The following is an 18,108-nucleotide window of genomic DNA, read 5'->3' as shown; positions in this document are numbered from 1 at the left end:
GCGTAGAATTATTTAGTAATATTTTAGACCAACATTGTGTTATTTTCTAAGTTGAGTCACTGCCAAACAAAGACCAAGAAAAGCTTTGCCAGCCAATTTCCTCAAAGGGTGTATTTGGTAGGAAGGAAGAAAATTTAAATAAATAATTTTTAAAATTTATTTTTCTAGAATTAGGAATTTAGGATGATAAAGTAGATAAAATATTATTTTAAGAATATTTATATGTAATTTAGCAACGGTTTATGGAAATGAGATAAGGTGGTGAGTGAACTAGTAACTTGTTACGGCGCTATTCTTATAAATCTCTCTTCGTTATAATTTGCTTGTTTATGCTTTTCGTTTTAATTCATTTAAAAAAAAAATTATCTCTTTTTCATAACTTTTTCACGTGATGCATATAAGATCACAAGATTAAGACCATAAGATTCAAAAAATTTCTTTATTTTTTTAAATTTTGTGTCAAGTTAAAACCATACGAACAAAGAAAGTAATTCTTAGAAATGATGTTCATTGATTGAGATTTGAGAGATCATACTTGCACTTTTCCCTTTCAAAAGATCTATGTTTCAACCGACTTGCGCGGGTCTCGACTAATTACATGAAATACCTACTATCTTTTACCAACAGAAACGCAAATACCGAGTAACGCTTCCTCATAAACAGAAAATAAGGCTGCTGGCCATTATCCCGGAATCATTAACAACAGATAGCATCACTTTATGAAAATATTATCATACAGATTCTTCTGCAGAAAGTAATGCAGCATCAATTTACAAAGACATCACAAGTAGAAGGATAAAGGAAAAGAAAAGAGCAATTTTTCACAAATCAAAATGTTTCATTTACACAGAGTTGATAAATTTCCGTCACACCTTAGTGTGGCAGACATCAAATTGATCAATTAGTAACAAATAGTGAAAAAAAATACAGGTCAAACGAATCAGTTACTCACTCGAAAACAGACTAAATATAGATACACTGATGCAACAAGCAATGAGAATGAATTATTTTCTCATGTTCGTTTTCTCAGATTTTATATCACACTATAAATGGAATCGTGTAATTCACGGTTAGGTAAGAATGAAAGAAGCAATTAATGAATCCTTCGCTGATAGAATACCAGTCAAGGTTGCAGAGGTTTTTGAAGGTGCTCCAACAATGAAGTAGCCTTCCTCTTGGCCCTTTCTGTGCCAGTATTAGCAAGCTCTGTAAGAGGTATAAGTGCACCGAGCCTACGAAGGCAAGATAAGTTCACAGTATCTCTTTTGCACAAGGATAGCAAGATAGCAGCAGCATTCTCTTTATTACGAGGTAGACCTGTCCTTAGTAGATCTATCAATACAGGAATCGTGCTAGCTTTTGCTATGGCAGCCTTGGCCTCTTGGTGGCTGGCAAGAACTGAAAGAATGGTCAAGGCTTCATCAACCATGCAGCTGCTTGAATCTTTCAGCATCATTAACAGTACTGGTATAATCCCTGCCCGAACAGCCCTGCCCTTGTTTCCTTGATATATGCACAAGTTAAATAATGCTGTTGCAGCGTCTTTCTTCCCTCTGGTGCTTCCAGTCTGAAGCAATTCTACCAGAGCTGGGATGGCCCCCGATGCACCTATTATAATTTTGTTCTCATCTCCAAGTGATAAACTAAAGATGGTCGCTGCTGCATTTTCTTTTGCTTCCATGCTTCCAGCTCTGAGAACTTGAACAATTGAAGGAACAGCATCGGCAAGCATGATAAGCCCCTTGTTGTTGCCAAATATAGAAAGGTTAAGAATAGAAGTGACAGCATTTTCTTGGATTTGACTGTCTTCAGATGTCAACAAGTTGACCAATAACGGGATTGCTCCAGCTTCAGCAATCAAAACTCTGTTGTCTGTGCTTCTTTTGGATAGAGACCGGATCTCCGCTACTGCAGCCCTCCGATCGTCAGTGGACCTGCTTGAAAGTTTGCGTACAATTGCCTCAATAGCTGCTATATCCCCACTAACATCACGAAACGATCCATCACTTCGCTTTATTCTCCCATTTGCTAATGCAGTTGGCTGCTCTACGTTGTTCTTTGCACACCAATCAGAAATGAGACTTCTTAAAGCAATATTTGGTGTCAGCGTAAGATCTTGGAGTATTTGCTGAGTTTTTGGGCATCTTGTGTTGCCACCGTCTATCCATCTTTGTATGAAAGATCTCTCGTAAGTCTGTAGGAATAAGAAAAGTCTACATTAAGCATTACTTCAAGAACACTACATTTGAAGATTTTACACCTAAAAAGATACAATTCCAAGAATAACTTCCATCTAAAAGCCAAAGATAGGCAAATATGCAGTCAAATGATAATGTATCAGACTGACGAGGACGGTACCTGTCCAGTGGCCACAATTACAGGATCCCTCATGAGCTCAAGGGATATAGGGCAAAGATACTCTTCAGGAATTATAGGAGAATTGGGCTTCTTACTCTCCACAAGTTTCTTGCTGGGTGAGTCATCTTCCCTGGCCAAACCAGGACTTTTGGGAGAAGTAACCTCAGAATTTTTGGATGAATTCCTTAGATTTTCTGGTTCCTGAACTATCTGAACACAAACATTGCCGTTTGGGGTGTTACCTAAGGGAAGACCTCCAAGTTTTGGCCAAACTTCATGATCAATATTGCCAACATTTTCTAGATGTAAACTTCCAACTCCCCGACTGCCCGACTGAAGCGGATCAATCTCCTTATCTAATGGTTGGGATAATGCTCGAGATAATACATATGAAGCCAAAGGTCCACCATACCTCTCTTTAGCTCGTGTCAACTGTGATCTGACCAATTCAACCTGGAAACATAGAAACGTTAAGGGGGAAATCCAACAGAGAAAACAGCATAAGCAGGAAAAAGTAAAACCTCAAAACAAACCTGCTCTTGTACTTCTTCTGATATGTCAAACTGGTCATATGGTAAGCTGCCTAGGGATTTCACCAATTTCCATGTTACACATTGAAATTGAAAGACAATTTTCTTCCTTTCCGCATCCTTCAATCAAGAAACAACACACTTTGAGAAAGGCACACAGTATTAGCTTGAATGAAACTTGCTACCAAAGAACTTCAGTAAACTGTGGCAACATTGAAGATATCTATTATAAAAGTTCCATTTAATTAAACGTCATCGAGAAGAGAAAACTTGCATCATTCATTTCACAAGTGTGGATTATGCACAATGTGGCAAATGAATCTTAATTATTTATCAAATCAAACAACTTTAAATCTAAACAACCCCAAAAGGATCTCTTGCCAAATTTTGAATCCAAATTTATCACATCTTCCCAATTCCTAACACAGAAAAAGTCAAAGAACCTCCATTCTTTCTACCGAAATTTATCCACCTTCAAACACAGAACCACAAAAGGAATGCCAATTTTTCTTTTCTGATAACCGAGGTGACTTTGCCAGCTTGAGCGCACCTCAACTAATTCCATGAGATACTTATCACCTCCAACAAACAATAGGTAACACATAACTCTGTCTACCAAAGCTATAGGACAAACGAGAAGATATCACCTAGCATTATCTACCATTGAAACCAGAGTCCTCGTGGTTCACAACCCACTTCATTGATCACTAATCCACACCATTGGGTTTCCGAAATGACCAACACGTAACAGGAAAAACAACTACAATGCTAGATTTCACAATTTTCAGCTAAAAAACTTAAGACTTTGGGAATTCACATGTCAAATCCCCCACCCCCAAACTTAACTACCCAAGTACAGATACACAAATTCAAAAAAAAAAATCAAGTTTACAAATGCATAAGGATCATTACTATATACTTACAGCTGAGATCTTGGGATCAAAGTCATTTGCTGCTAAAAGAAGTCTTTTTGCAGCTTTGAGAGCTATGGAGAGATCATACAAGCATGAATCATGGGAAGATGATGAAGAACCCAAATGGGTGTTGGAATCTCTGATTTCCTCAAGCAAATAAGCCAAAAGGGACACTCTTCTAGCTAAATCAGTACAGTCTTTCTTGAAGAAACCAGCAAATCCGGCACCGGAAATTCGACAAACATCATGAACAACCTGGAGAGGGATTTTGGTAGAGTCGCCGGCGACGGCAATGAGTTCTCCGCCGGCCATGGTGGTGGTTGGTGGAGATAGTGAAGTTGGATTCCGCTATCTATACAACCACAATGCAACAACTATATGGTACCAATGGGGGGTTTATGAAGCTTGGGTTAAAAAGGGGGGGGGGGGGGGGTAAGGGGTATTTTATTTTATTTTTTAATTATTATTATTTTATTTATTTTTAAAAAAAATGGAGGAAATTAAGGGGCAACTTGGTCTCAAATATTAATCTTTGTTACCAAACTAAATTTCAAATAATATAAAGATAAAATATATGAGATATACCAATTAAAAAGTATTAGAATATATGGCAAAATGTTAATATTAGAGAATTTCAACTTGAATTTTGAAAAAGTATCATATAAATTAGAATGAAAAAAATAGTAAATAGAATTTGTGAATTATATCATCTTAAGATAGACATGTGTAACATATTAAAAATATTTTTTTGAACCTTGTGATAAAGAAAAACTTAGGTTATTGAGTTTATGAATTTTTTTATTAAATTCTGGACAACTTATTTATATATATTAAGTAAAATGTAGAATATAAATATAGAATTTAACCAAAGTTAACGAATTCTTCTAAACTTATAAATGAATTTGTAACTTTATCTATAGTTGTATTCTTAAATGTGTTATTCAATCTCTATCGTTATAAATAAAACAAGTGTATTACAATTAAAACTTACTAAATATATTTTTAAAAAATTAAAATGAAAAATATAGACGGAAATGAATGAAGTAAAACAAGAAATGGGTACCAAAAAGAAGATAATGTAGTAAATTAATTTTTAAAATAGAAAGAGGAAAGAAATTCTATAATTTTGATTGTTTACTTGAAAAAAAAAAAAGAATGTACAACTGAATTGATATTCAAAATTTTTAAAAATGTGAGGATGCAATTGATTGAGGTAAAAACCAAAAATATATAAACAAATTTTTTTTTAGATAAAATATAAGCTAAGATAATATGAATAAATTATATAAGATTAAAAAAATATAATTTATATTGTTTTAATTTGTAACTGTATCTTTAATGGTAATATTTATGAGAACACTTAACAAAAAATTCAAGTCTGACTAAATTCTATTGATTTTGTATAGGGGTAAATTCTTAGAATATGATAACCATGAATTATTCTCTTTTAACTCATGATAAATGAGTAATTAAATAACATTTTAAAATAGAAAGAATAATACCAATGCAATCACTAAAACAATTATGTAATGATTAGTATTCTTTGATGACTCTTCTATCCATATAGCCTAGTCTTAATTCGATTTTGATCGATTATTTTAATATTCTTAATCAAATATTTTAAATTTATATTCTATGTATAAAGAAAATTATATTAAAAAGTATCATCTTTTAATCATTCTCGTTTTCTTATGTGATGCAATTTGTATTAATTAATAATTTCATATAAATATCAGATATCAAATATCAAATGAATAAAGCCTAGTCTTAGTTTGATTTTAATCGATTATTTCAGTATTCTCAATCAAATATTTTAAATTTATATTTTACGTATAAAGAAAATTATATTGAAAGTATCATCCTCTAATCATTCTCATTTTCATACGATGCGATTTGAATTTAATTAGTAATTTAATATAAATATCAGATATAAGATATTGAATGAATAAAGCCTAGTCTTAGTTCGATTTTAATCAATTATTTCAGTATTCTCAATCAAACATTTTAAATTTATATTCTACGTATAAAGAAAATTATATTGAAAGTATCATTTTCTAATCATTCTCATTTTTTTGTACGATGCGATTTGAATTTAATTAGTAATTTAATATAAATATCAGATATCAGACATCGAGTGAATAAAAATTAGGTGAGGGAAATTGTAGGAGAGGAAAATAACAAAAGAATAGGGTTGGAAGTAGAATATTTAATGGTTCATTGTTAGCTCATAAGAAGCTGTAAAGATATAACCAAAACTATATTATTTTAATAATCTTTTTAAGCAAATATTGATCCAATTTTGCTTTTATATTTATTTTATTTAAAAAATAATAATATTTTGGGGATTTGGAATTCATTGTTCCTTGTGGAATATAGGGGAATTGGAAAATAGCTGGAGAAGTTCCTCATTTGTCAATTTGACAATTGGGGTCCTAATTTTAGCCACTAATTTCTATTGGTAGGTCCAAAAAGGATTTTGTTGTAATTAAAAAAAAAGTGAAAATGTGTTTAGAGCTATTATTAGACGAGAGGAAATTGTTCAGATAGTAAATATTTTTCATTTTCAATTAAAAAATTATCGTAAATTTAGGGGAGCAAAAAAGATGACGAAAAGAAGTTTGAAAGAAAAAGGAAGGAGTTACAATGAATGGGGATAAGTTTTTAAAAAAGAGTTTAAAATAATTTAATTAAGGTTTTCTAAAAATATTTTAATTTAATTAAGTCAATTGTGTATTGATTTGATTTTCTATCCATATTTTTTTTCATATTATCAATTACATTCTAGCAATATATACATAATCAAGTTATATATATATATATATATATATATATATATATATATGTAATGAATTGATTTAGGACAAATTATTTTTAACATGAAATAGATTTTGGACTTATCAAAATAAAGACAAAATCAAACTAGTATTAAAGACAAATAACTAGATTGTGTGTGTACGTATGTGTATGTGATTAATTATAATTTTAAATATGTAATTCTGTTTTTCTCTTCCAATATAGTTTGACACATGACATAATTAACAACTACATTCATTATCATTCACGAATGTGGTGCTATGAATGAGGCAACTTATTTTATAATCTGAATTTTTTAAATTTAAATTTTGAATATGAAAAAAGATAATTTTTCCGAAACCCTACATAACATGAATTCAGAATAATCAAACTCTTTAAGATATTTAAATTGTTCGTGTAATCCTACACATATGCAAGAACTCTACTTGCTCGGAAATGTCCATGTTTTACAAAAGCGCCAAAAACTATACCGTTAAGGCTAATGGACGGTCATATCTTAACTAAAATACAGATCAAATTATCCATGAACTTCTAACTCAAGCATTCGTAATCGCTATCATGTTAGCCTTGTATCATATTTAAAACAATCTTTCTATCCCCTAATATAAAAGAATAAAATCTAAGTGCATTTATAATTTTCTCAAATTTCATTATTCTGAAATTATACTACATGTATTGTGTGTTTTTTTTTAATTATTAATGAACAATTTTTTTGTTACAAAAGTAAGTTTATGCTAGCCATTTCCCATTAAATGAGGTGTCTTAAAATGGTCTTCATTCTACTCCACTAACTTCTTAAAATTCTTTTTTACGTAATATATTATACATTATCATGCAAGAAACAATTAATTTCTTGAAAAGTGAAGATGAATCAGAAATTTTTATTATTCATAATTATTTTTATTTACTTAATTTTAGGGAGATTGTTTATACATATCAAATAATATTTATAGTATTTTTATTAATATAAAGCTCAAAGTCAAAGCTACTTGGATTGGGTAAGCAAGTTTCTCGTTATGGTTGAACCTACAATTTAATTTTATTTTTAAAGAAAGTCTCTCCTATGTATTACTTTTTTTCGTTATAATTTATTTGTCTAATTTTAATTGGATATAATTTTTTTAAAAAAAATAAAATCTTTCGTAATCTTAAACACGTCATGTAAAAAATTATAATTAAAAAATTCTTTTGAAGTAAATTTAAAAAATAAATAAGATAAATAAATTAAAACGAGAGAATAGTTGGTAGTTGGATGACCTTTTCTTTATGGCTTTTTTAAGGACTTAGCTTACAAAACCAAATAGAGGGAAGGAACTAATCTTTTTTCATTTTATTAAAATTTTATTTGGTCAAATGACTTATTCTTTGTATATAATATATAATACATAATAAGTTTTAGATTATAAAATGATAATGTTGACAGTCTGGGTATATTTTTAGCAAAAGTTTTTCTTCATTTTCTTTGGTAGGAATATATAATACGAAGCGAAGCCAAGTTGAAGCAAGGAATTTATTTGCGGAAAATTATATCTGAATCGTTTATGTGTTTACTTCTTTATATTTTCAATGTTACTAATTAAAATTTCAATTTCTTCGCATATTAATATTATTTATTTATCTATTACTAGTTGACATGAAATTATTTTATTTTATTTTTTAGTATAAAAAGTTTGTTAGGATTCCAAGTTTGGTAGAAGGAGTGTAGTATATATATATATATATATATTATATTACGTAAATATAAGAAATTAAATCGTGGCATCGACAAAGTTGCCAGCAAATAGCCAAAAATGGACGGCCATTGGTTATGGCGGAATTTGTGGATGTTAATTTAGTTTTTATTTTTTTGGACCATTTCTAAGAAATTATAAAAGTCCAAATTTATGTTTTATTTTTTTCCCTTTCATATAAGTCATAATAATATTCCTTATCTACAAAGAAAAAGATTTTTTGAAAAAAGGGATAGGTTTTGAGTGAGTTCGGTGTAAATTTTTTAATTTTTTCATGTTCAGTTAATGAAATTTTTTAGAAAAAACATATTAAATAAGAAATAATTAGTTCATTAAAAATGAAGAAACATGTTCTTTAGTATAAATAGGAAAAATAATTTCACAAGATGTTTTTTGATGATTATATCCTCCTCAACCTTCGACCAAAGCAATATATATAAATACTTTTGATTGTAATGACAAAATTGTCCATCATCCATCTCATGTAGCTTTTGCTTTTATTTTTAAAACGCAAATTAAATTTATCTTGAATTATTAAATGAAAAATACTAATTATAACAATAATTAGCAACTTAAAATATTTAAAAAGTCTAAAAATTTTTGTGCATTGTAAAATTTTTGTTAGTACTACATAATAAATTTTGTGCATTGTAAAATAATATTTTTCTTATAAATTGTTGATTTTACGATATTGCCACTGCTCCTATACACAAATCGCTTTTAGTGATAGCGTTTTATTAGTAAAATTATGTTTTTCTTGTAAATTGTTGAATTTACGACATTGCCACTACTTTTTATACATAAATCGCATTCGTTGATTGCGTTTTATGAGTTAAATTATGTTTTTCTTATAAATTGTTGAATTTACGACATTGTCACTACTCTTTCTACATAAATTGTTGAATTTATGACATTGCCACTGCTCTTTATACATAAATTAAAAATTCAGTGATTGCGTTTTATGAGTAAAATTATGTTTTTCTTGTAAATTATTGAATTTACGACATTACCACTACTCTTTCTACATAAATTGTTGAATTTACGATATTACCACTACTCTTTCTACATAAATTGTTGAATTTACGATATTACCACTACTCTTTCTACATAAATTGTTGAATTTACGACATTACCACTACTCTTTCTACATAAATTGTTGAATTTACGACATTGTCACTGCTCTTTATACACAAATCTCTTTCAGTGACAGCGTTTTATGAGTAAAATTATGTTTTTCTTGGAAATTGTTGAATTTACGACATTGTCACTGCTTTTTATACACAAAATGCTTTCAGTGATAGCTTTTTATGAGTAAAATTATATTTTTCTTATAAATTGTTGAATTTACGACATTACCACTACTCTTTCTACATAAATTGTTGAATTTACGACATTGTCATTACTCTTTATACATTAATCGCATTCGTTGATTGCGTATGTTTTTTCTTGTAAATTGTTAATTTAAGGCATTACCACTACTTTTTATACATAAATCGCGTTCACTGAAAGCGTTTTATAAGTAAAATTATATTTTTCTTATAAATTATTGAATTTACGACATTATCACTGCTCTTTATACATAAATCGCATTCGTTGATTGCGTTTTATGAGTAAAATTATGTTTTTCTTGTAAATTGTTGAATTTAGGACATTGTGTCACGACCCAAAAATGGGCGTGATGGCACTCGTCTTATCACACCAAGACAAGTCAGCCTAAAACTAAATATCTAACAAAGTGCGGAAGTAAATGACAATCCAACAACAATTTCTAGTATGAAACCAAGTCATATTAATTCAATCCCCAAAACCAGGTTGTCACGTGCACAAGCCTCTAATGTAAACATTAGAATTGAAACAAAATAGAAGTCTAAAATGAAGTTGTCTTTCAAGTAAAAACAAAATCATAAACTGGAGTAGGAAAGTTCGCTGAGATGACAAACAGCTACCTCACAATCCTCCACAAGATGCCTCGGAAACGAAAAGAATAGAAGGTATCACAAAGATCCAGGCTCGTAACCTACAAAAATTTGTAGAAGCAAGGGGTGAGTACCAAACCACGCGATACCCAACAAGCAAACCTCTAAACACAAGTTAAGTGAACAAAATACGGGTACTCCTTACACCCTATCTAAACCTCCACGCTACAGCCTAACAGTTTACCAAATACACCACTCAATAACCACACTCTATCAGTTTACACATTCTCAATAACAACTCAATATTCAACAATCACAGACTTCACAGAGAAACAATCACAAGATCAGCAAAACACATGTTCAAGTTCATCAATAATAAAATGTGCAATGCCATGAGATGCAATGTCGAATATCGTGATGCATGTCTTTCCTAACGATACACACTCGCTGTCTCTCAGTCCGAGACCCATGGGGGACATATCTGTCCATGCATCTGTCGCGGCGCACGACACGACCCTCGATAATAGTAACCTTCGCGGCGCGCGATACGTCCCTCGAAATATAATATCCATCGCGGCGCGCGATACGACCCTCGAAATGATACATCCTTATACCACAATCATGTCTCAGATACAATGCAATTGACATGCTCAAATGAAAATGAGGAGATAACCATTTTGATAACAAAACACAATTTACAGCAAGGAATACAACACTAACAAATAAGCAGCAAGTCTCCAAATCGTTCTCAACACCACACAAGAAGATACACGAATTTCATACGCTTAACAAGAGTTTAGAAATCCACTTGCCTTAGTCAATCGAATAATTATTCTTGGACTTGAGCCTTCCCTTTCCGTTGAGCTTCCGAACCAATGCAATCTATTCAAGTATATATACAATAAAGTTTCGGAATTAACAACACTCACACTTTTATGTGTTTAACCTTGACCTAAGAATTCACCTAATTTATAATCAAGTTCTTAAATTTTGATGTCAATTAACATTTCAATTATGATATTTCCCAAGTTTCAAGCCTAGGGTTAAATCTCAATATTTCCAAGTATTATATAAAATTAATAATATCATACAATCAAATATACCTAATATTTAATTAGGTATCTCAATATGCCAAAATTTTATTCATACTATACAATAAATTTTTTGACTAAAAAAAACACACACAAAAAAAAAACTAAGGTTACATTAAGAATTTTCCAACGTGTTAAACTTCATCAAACTTTTTAATAACATTTTAAGAAAACATGCAGTTCATCTGATTTGCTAACTGTGATTTCTCATGCAAACTTAAACCTTACCTGCTGACAACCTCACGTGAATATCCCACTAAAATTTGTACCCCAAATTCCCAAACCCACGTGCATCACCATTAATCGAAAGTCAATTAATTATAAATATTAATTTAATACTCCTTCCCCTCTAACTTACAATACATTCATTAAATTCATGAATATACAAGTCATAATGGGACTAAAGAGTTTAATGAATTCAATTTTGAGGTTCTTACCTGAAGTTCGTAACTTGTCGCCGCCACCGTCAGTTCCTCCGTTTCTCTATCTTTTTTTTTCTGAATTATTTAAGTACTAAAAGTGATAGGTTTTACCCACATATTTTATTAAATATAGGCTAAAGGGTATAGGGTCTTAAATAAATTATCACTTTAGCCCATAAACTATCGATTAATTAACTTAAGTTAAACAAATATTCAAAAATTCTAAAGAGGAGCTTTTGGGTGATTACACATTGCCACTACTCTTTCTACATAAATTGCGTTAATAGCGTTTTATTAGTAAAATTATATTTTTCTTATAAATTGTTGAATTTACGACATTGACACTACTCTTTCTACATAAATCGCATTCGTGATTGCGTTTTATGAGTAAAATTATATTTTTCTTGTAAATTGTTGAATTTACAACATTGTCATTGCTCTTTATGAATCGCATTCGTTAATTGCATTTTATGAGTAAAATTATGTCTTTCTTGTAAACTGTTGAATTGACGACATTGTTACTACTCTTTCTACATAAATCGCGTTCATTGATAGCGTTTTATGAGTAAAATTATATTTTTCTTATAAATTGTTGAATTTACGACATTGTCACTACTCTTTATACATAAATCGCTACATAAATGTGTGTGTGCGTGTGTGTGTGTATTTGAGGAAAGTAAAAAAGTCATTGTAAATTTTTTATTTGTACTACATAAATTAGAATAAAGAAAATAACATATATCATTTAAAATATCATAAAAATAATATAAATCACAATAATTAAGAATATGATTTTTGGAATAGGAGTAACAAGTATCACAATAATTAGCAACTCAAATACTTAAAAGTCAAATACAAAACTTGATTGACCCGCAAAATTTCATCAACGCTAAATAAATTAAAATAAAATAGGTAATATATATTATTGAAAAAGACATAAAAAGCACTATAAATTTTACGATATTGCCACTACTCTTTATACATAAATCGCTTTCAGTGATAGCGTTTTATGAGTAAAATTATGTTTTTTCTTGTAAATTATTGAATTTACGAAATTGCCACTGCTCTTTATACATAAATCACACTCGTTGATTGCGTTTTATGAGTAAAATTATGTTTTTCTTATAAATCGTTGAATTTACGATATTGCCATTGCTCATCTACATACATTGTTGAATTTACGACATTGTCATTACTCTTTATACATAAATCGCATTCGTTGATTGCTTTTTATGAGTAAAATCATATATTTCTTGTAAATTTTTGAATTTACAACATTGTCACTGCTCTTTATACGCAAATCGCTTTCAGCGATAGTGTTTTATGAGTAAAATTATATTTTCTTGTAAATTGTTGAATTTATGACATTGTCACTGCTCTTTATACACAAATCGCGCTCGTAGATTGCGTTTTATGAGTAAAATGATGTTTTTCTTATAAATTGTTGAATTTACGACATCGCCACTACTCTTTCTACATAAATTATTGAATTTACGACATTGCCACTGCTCTTTATACAAAAATCGCATTCGTGGATTGCGTTTTATTAGAAAAATTATGTTTTTCTTGTAAATTGTTGAATTTACGACATTACCACTACTTTTTATACATAAATTGTTGAATTTACGACATTGCCACTGCTCTTTATGCACAAATCGCTTCGTGGATTGCGTTTTATGAGAAAAATTATGTTTTTCTTGTAAATTGTTGAATTTACGACATTACCACTACTTTTTATACATAAATCGCATTCGTTGATTGCGTTTTATAAGTAAAATTATTGAATTTACGATATTGACACTACTCGTTATACGATAGATATACTAAAAACACAAATATTAAACGTAATTCAGTCTACTAACCTACCTCTACGAAGGAGATGAACAATTTACAATATATAGGCCTTTAAAAAATTCTACATAACGATAAAATTTATAAAACACACAATGACACAAACATCTAATTAGCACAAACTTTTTTGCTTTATAACTAGCCTAAGACCAAAATTTGAGTACTCCCACTATATTTCAAAATACAAATTCTAGTGAATGCACGCTCTCCTCTCTCTCTATATATATATACATATATTTCCACATGAATTCTGGAGCGTGTATTAAAATTTTGACTAAATTCGAATCATGCACTTAAATTTAAAATTTCTGAATAAAAATGAAACGGTCCTGTTACTAACACCACAACCCATGTTGATGCATGATATAATATATATATATATATATATATATATATATATATAGAGAGAGAGAGAGAGAGAGTCACATAATTTGACAAGCGTTAGGATTTTCATCACTGAACATCGAGGTGAGCCTTTGAGTAGGGGTATTTGGTGTTTGAAAAGCTTGTGGAACATCCCTTACATAGCCAGAGGGTGCCTTTTTGTCATATGCACCTATTGCATATGGATATGACACCAAATTATATTCAACATATGGCCAAAATTCTGCCTTTTTTCCTGTGTTTTGCACCCTTTTCAACACCTTTTTTGGTTCAATATAACCACTTACTGTTACTTTGCTTTGCTTTCTACTTACATCCACTGATTTCACACCTATACACAAATAATTCAACAAATAAAAATTATCAAAATCAAGTTATGCAAAAAATGAGATTAGTAATATGGAAAAAATATATAGATGTATGTACAAGTCTTGGTATCACCTATTTCAATATAAATTAAATATATTGATAAATTTATACATGACCAAAATGAATATCTGAGTGAAACAAGTGGAGGTCTGAAATAGTTGACGTTGTAGAATCAAGTACGCGTAATAGAACGATTTTAACGAAATTTATGATTTTATCATTGTTTGCGACTATATTCTACGATAATGATAAGAAAAAATACATGTAAAAGCCAAGATTAGTGAAAAATGAACCTTTAATAGATGAAACTGCATTAGTAACCTTTCTTTCACATCCATCACAATCCATTTTCACCTTAATTTCAACTGTCTGAAATAAAATTTATAGAAAAATAAATTAATTAAAATATAAATTATTATATGCAGCATGCAAATTAAAATTACCTGCATTGGTTTACGTTTGCTCTTCCTAGTACTTGTAACCTCAAACATATCTGATATATGATCAATAATACCCATTTTATTATTTTTTCTTACAAAAATATTATAATAAGGAAGTATAGGTTAATTAATTATTGCTGAAGAATTTATAAGAAGCTTGATATAATATGCAGTATTTATAGTACTAAATTTGTGAAAATAGCACTTGAAGAGTTGTAAACAAGCTGTATTTGAAGAAATTATTTTATAACTCAAGAAAGTGACTTATGTCGACTAAATTAATCATATCATAATCATAAAAAAAAAATATCAAAGTTAACTTGGACAACTAGGCAAATTGGATTGGAAACTCCAATTATTCAATTGTAAATGACGAGCTTGAGAGTCAATAAAAAAATATTTTATCAGAAATATTTTAAGTTGTTAATTGTGGTATTTTTTTATATAAAAATATCAGGAATATAACTTGAGTCTGGAGCCTAAATGGTATAAAATATTAATAAAAATTTCAAAACAATATATAAAATTTTATATTAATCAAAACGGCAAAATCGCTGAAACAACAGCGATTTCCTTCGCCGAAAAAAGTAAAATCGCTGATACCGCAGCAATTTTGCAAAATGTAATTTTTTAGGCTTTGAACTCAATATAACTTAGTGGTCAAAACGTAAGTAGAAAATTATAAAATTGTTGATTATTAGTTAAGATCTTTTTTTAACTTCTATTCTTGATAAATAAAGTTATCTCGTTATATATATATATATATGTTAAATTTAAATTTACATAAATTGATCTGAATATTACGATTTTATAAAATAAATAGAAAGTTTTAATATTCATGCATGTGATGATTACTATCCTCTCTGTCAAGAACCAACGCGTTTAGGGTACTCGGTATATCATAGTTGTATACTTTATAAAAAAATTATGTAACAATGATTATTTTTTATCTGATGTGAAATAAATGAGATCTCTTTATTCTTAACGTATTTAATTTATTCAAGTTTGAGCAAACAAAATTTATTACTTGGGATAACGAGCTCTAAATATAACGAATAAATTAAATAAAAACCATAATTTTTTAGAACGATTTATATATATCTCAAATATTATACGAGTATGTGTTATGTTCACAGCGATATGTATCAAAATTTAGACAAATAAAAAAAATCACCAAAATTATTATTTTTTATGGAAATTTGAATTTTAGTCACTCACTTCATTTATCATTAATTCATATTTTTAAATAATTTTTTTTTGGCCAAATACATAAACAAATCCTTAAACTTGTTGGGTTTTTTCTCTCAGGTACCTCAACTGCGTCATTTTTCAATTGAGTCATTGAACCACCCATAATTTGTTCCTTTAAAACACTGTTGTTTGATTTTGATCAGCTTTTCTATTGTAAATGTCTTCAATTGTGTTCAAATTGTAATAATTTTGATTGAAGGAATGAAGACAAACCGTGTTAGTCTCATTTGTTTTCTATTGTGTTCAAATGACTTAAGTAAAACACAATTATTCTCAAACATTTTCACTATTAATTGGACTAATGATTTGAGAAACAACATATGTATCCTCTATCAATGCCCCTCACAAATCTGGTTCCATATCAGACAACGGTGTTTGTTTAAACGGAACAAATTATGGGGTTCAATGATTCAATAGGAAAATGACGTAGTTAAAGTACCTGAGAAAAAAAACCCAACAAATTTAAAAATCTGCTTATGTATTTGACCTTTTTTTTTGGATCAATCTTCAATCAAACTAAAAAAAATCTAACTTATACAAGAAACTAAAAACATATCATGTTGAAGACCAAGGACATGTCTTTTCATACAAAAGTGCCAAGTGTTCATTTTCTTGTATCTTAAGTCACTTCTAATTTATATAGTTCTTGTTCACTAATGGTGATTGGGATTGTTGATTTTATACATATATAAAAGGAAAAATGTATGAGTATTCCCTCAACCTATGCCACAAATCTCAAAGACACACTTATATTATATTAAGGTTTTATTACCCTCTTGAACTTATTTTATAAGTAACTTTTTACCTTTTTTCAGCCTACATGACACTAATTTGAAAGAAAAAATCAACCAGCATTGGGCCCACAAGATAATGCCACATAGGTCGAAAAGGGATAGAAAATTATTAGTAAAATAAGTTCAGGAGGGTAATAGGGCCTTAGTATAGAATAAGTGTGTCTCTGAAATTTCGGACATAGATTGAGGGGGTACTTGTACATTATCCCTATATAAAATTTATAAACTATAGTTCAAAAGATTCTTACAGTCAATAACCAGCTAGATAGAGCCATTATTATGAAAATATATGAACATACTTAGCTATGTTTACATTAAAATTTCAAATAATTCAACCTTTTAAGATTTTTAACATTAAATTGATCGTATTATAAATTTACGTGTTCAAATCTATAATTATTATTATATCGACGCAACGTCAAAAAAAAAATTCAGATGATGAAAAATATATGGACTATACCCAAATGAAGTGTGGGATTATACAATATGATTTGGCTACATTTAATAGGCTGAATTAATTATTTATTTGAGATTAAAGTGATAACAATATTTTAGGAAAGATGAGGATAATGTAAGTGGACAAGTATATGTTTTCTCCATTTATTTCAACAAAAAATATCTAAGTTCTCCAATAATTCATTCAACAAGCCCATTAAATATTGACACATCATATTGTATAATGCTACACTTCATTTGTGTATAGTCCACATATTAATATATATATATGTGTGTGTGTGTGTAGCCCATAAGTTGGAACAATTAAGTAAATGTGGCAGTTTATTTTTTGTTCTTTTACTTATATATTTGTGTGTTTGATAGATGACTTATAGTTAGGAATAATAAATGATGTCTTGCAATTAAATAGACAAAAGTAGGGTATAATAAGGTTTTGATATAGATGAATTTCACATTCGTTAGTAATGATGAAAGATATCGATTTAAGTTGTGATGCAGAAATTGCTTTATCTGTATTTAAAGATGTCGAATTCGAGCATAAATATGAAAAAAACTTAGAACATTGTCTGGACACTTGTTGGTGTTTATGCATTTCAAAATGTTTGTTTCTTTCTTTTTGTGTTGTGGAAAAATATTATTATAGTGTGTAATGAGATTAGTATTATGAAAGAATGAGCTAAGACAAAAAATATATATATATATTTTAAGTTCCAACATATTTACTATTTATAATTAAAAAATAACTACAGAGAAGGAAGATGATCTTTTAAAGGAAAAAAGTCTCAAAT

At 29.3% G+C, this 18,108-nt stretch overlaps 2 protein-coding genes across 2 annotated transcripts; both read right to left on the bottom strand.

Moving 5' to 3' along the window:
- Positions 1–796: 796 nt before the first annotated feature.
- On the bottom strand, positions 797–4,214 carry LOC101251973 (U-box domain-containing protein 11). The gene is made up of 4 exons (XM_004236926.5): positions 3,812–4,214; positions 2,892–3,008; positions 2,359–2,811; positions 797–2,194 (listed from the first exon to the last, which is right to left on the bottom strand). The coding sequence occupies exons 1-4, from the start codon at positions 4,112–4,114 to the stop codon at positions 1,124–1,126; spliced, it is 1,944 nt and encodes a 647-aa protein (XP_004236974.1). The 5' UTR covers positions 4,115–4,214; the 3' UTR covers positions 797–1,123.
- A 9,441-nt stretch (positions 4,215–13,655) lies between these two features.
- Positions 13,656–15,022, bottom strand: LOC101263695 (heavy metal-associated isoprenylated plant protein 20-like). The gene is made up of 3 exons (XM_004236966.5): positions 14,823–15,022; positions 14,673–14,748; positions 13,656–14,341 (listed from the first exon to the last, which is right to left on the bottom strand). The coding sequence occupies exons 1-3, from the start codon at positions 14,895–14,897 to the stop codon at positions 14,049–14,051; spliced, it is 444 nt and encodes a 147-aa protein (XP_004237014.1). The 5' UTR covers positions 14,898–15,022; the 3' UTR covers positions 13,656–14,048.
- Between the last annotated feature and the right edge of the window lie 3,086 nt (positions 15,023–18,108).

This window comes from Solanum lycopersicum, chromosome 4 (assembly GCF_036512215.1).
Source record: "Solanum lycopersicum chromosome 4, SLM_r2.1".
Lineage (NCBI taxonomy): Eukaryota > Viridiplantae > Streptophyta > Magnoliopsida > Solanales > Solanaceae > Solanum > Solanum lycopersicum.
This window is presented reverse-complemented; position numbering and strand designations above follow the sequence as displayed.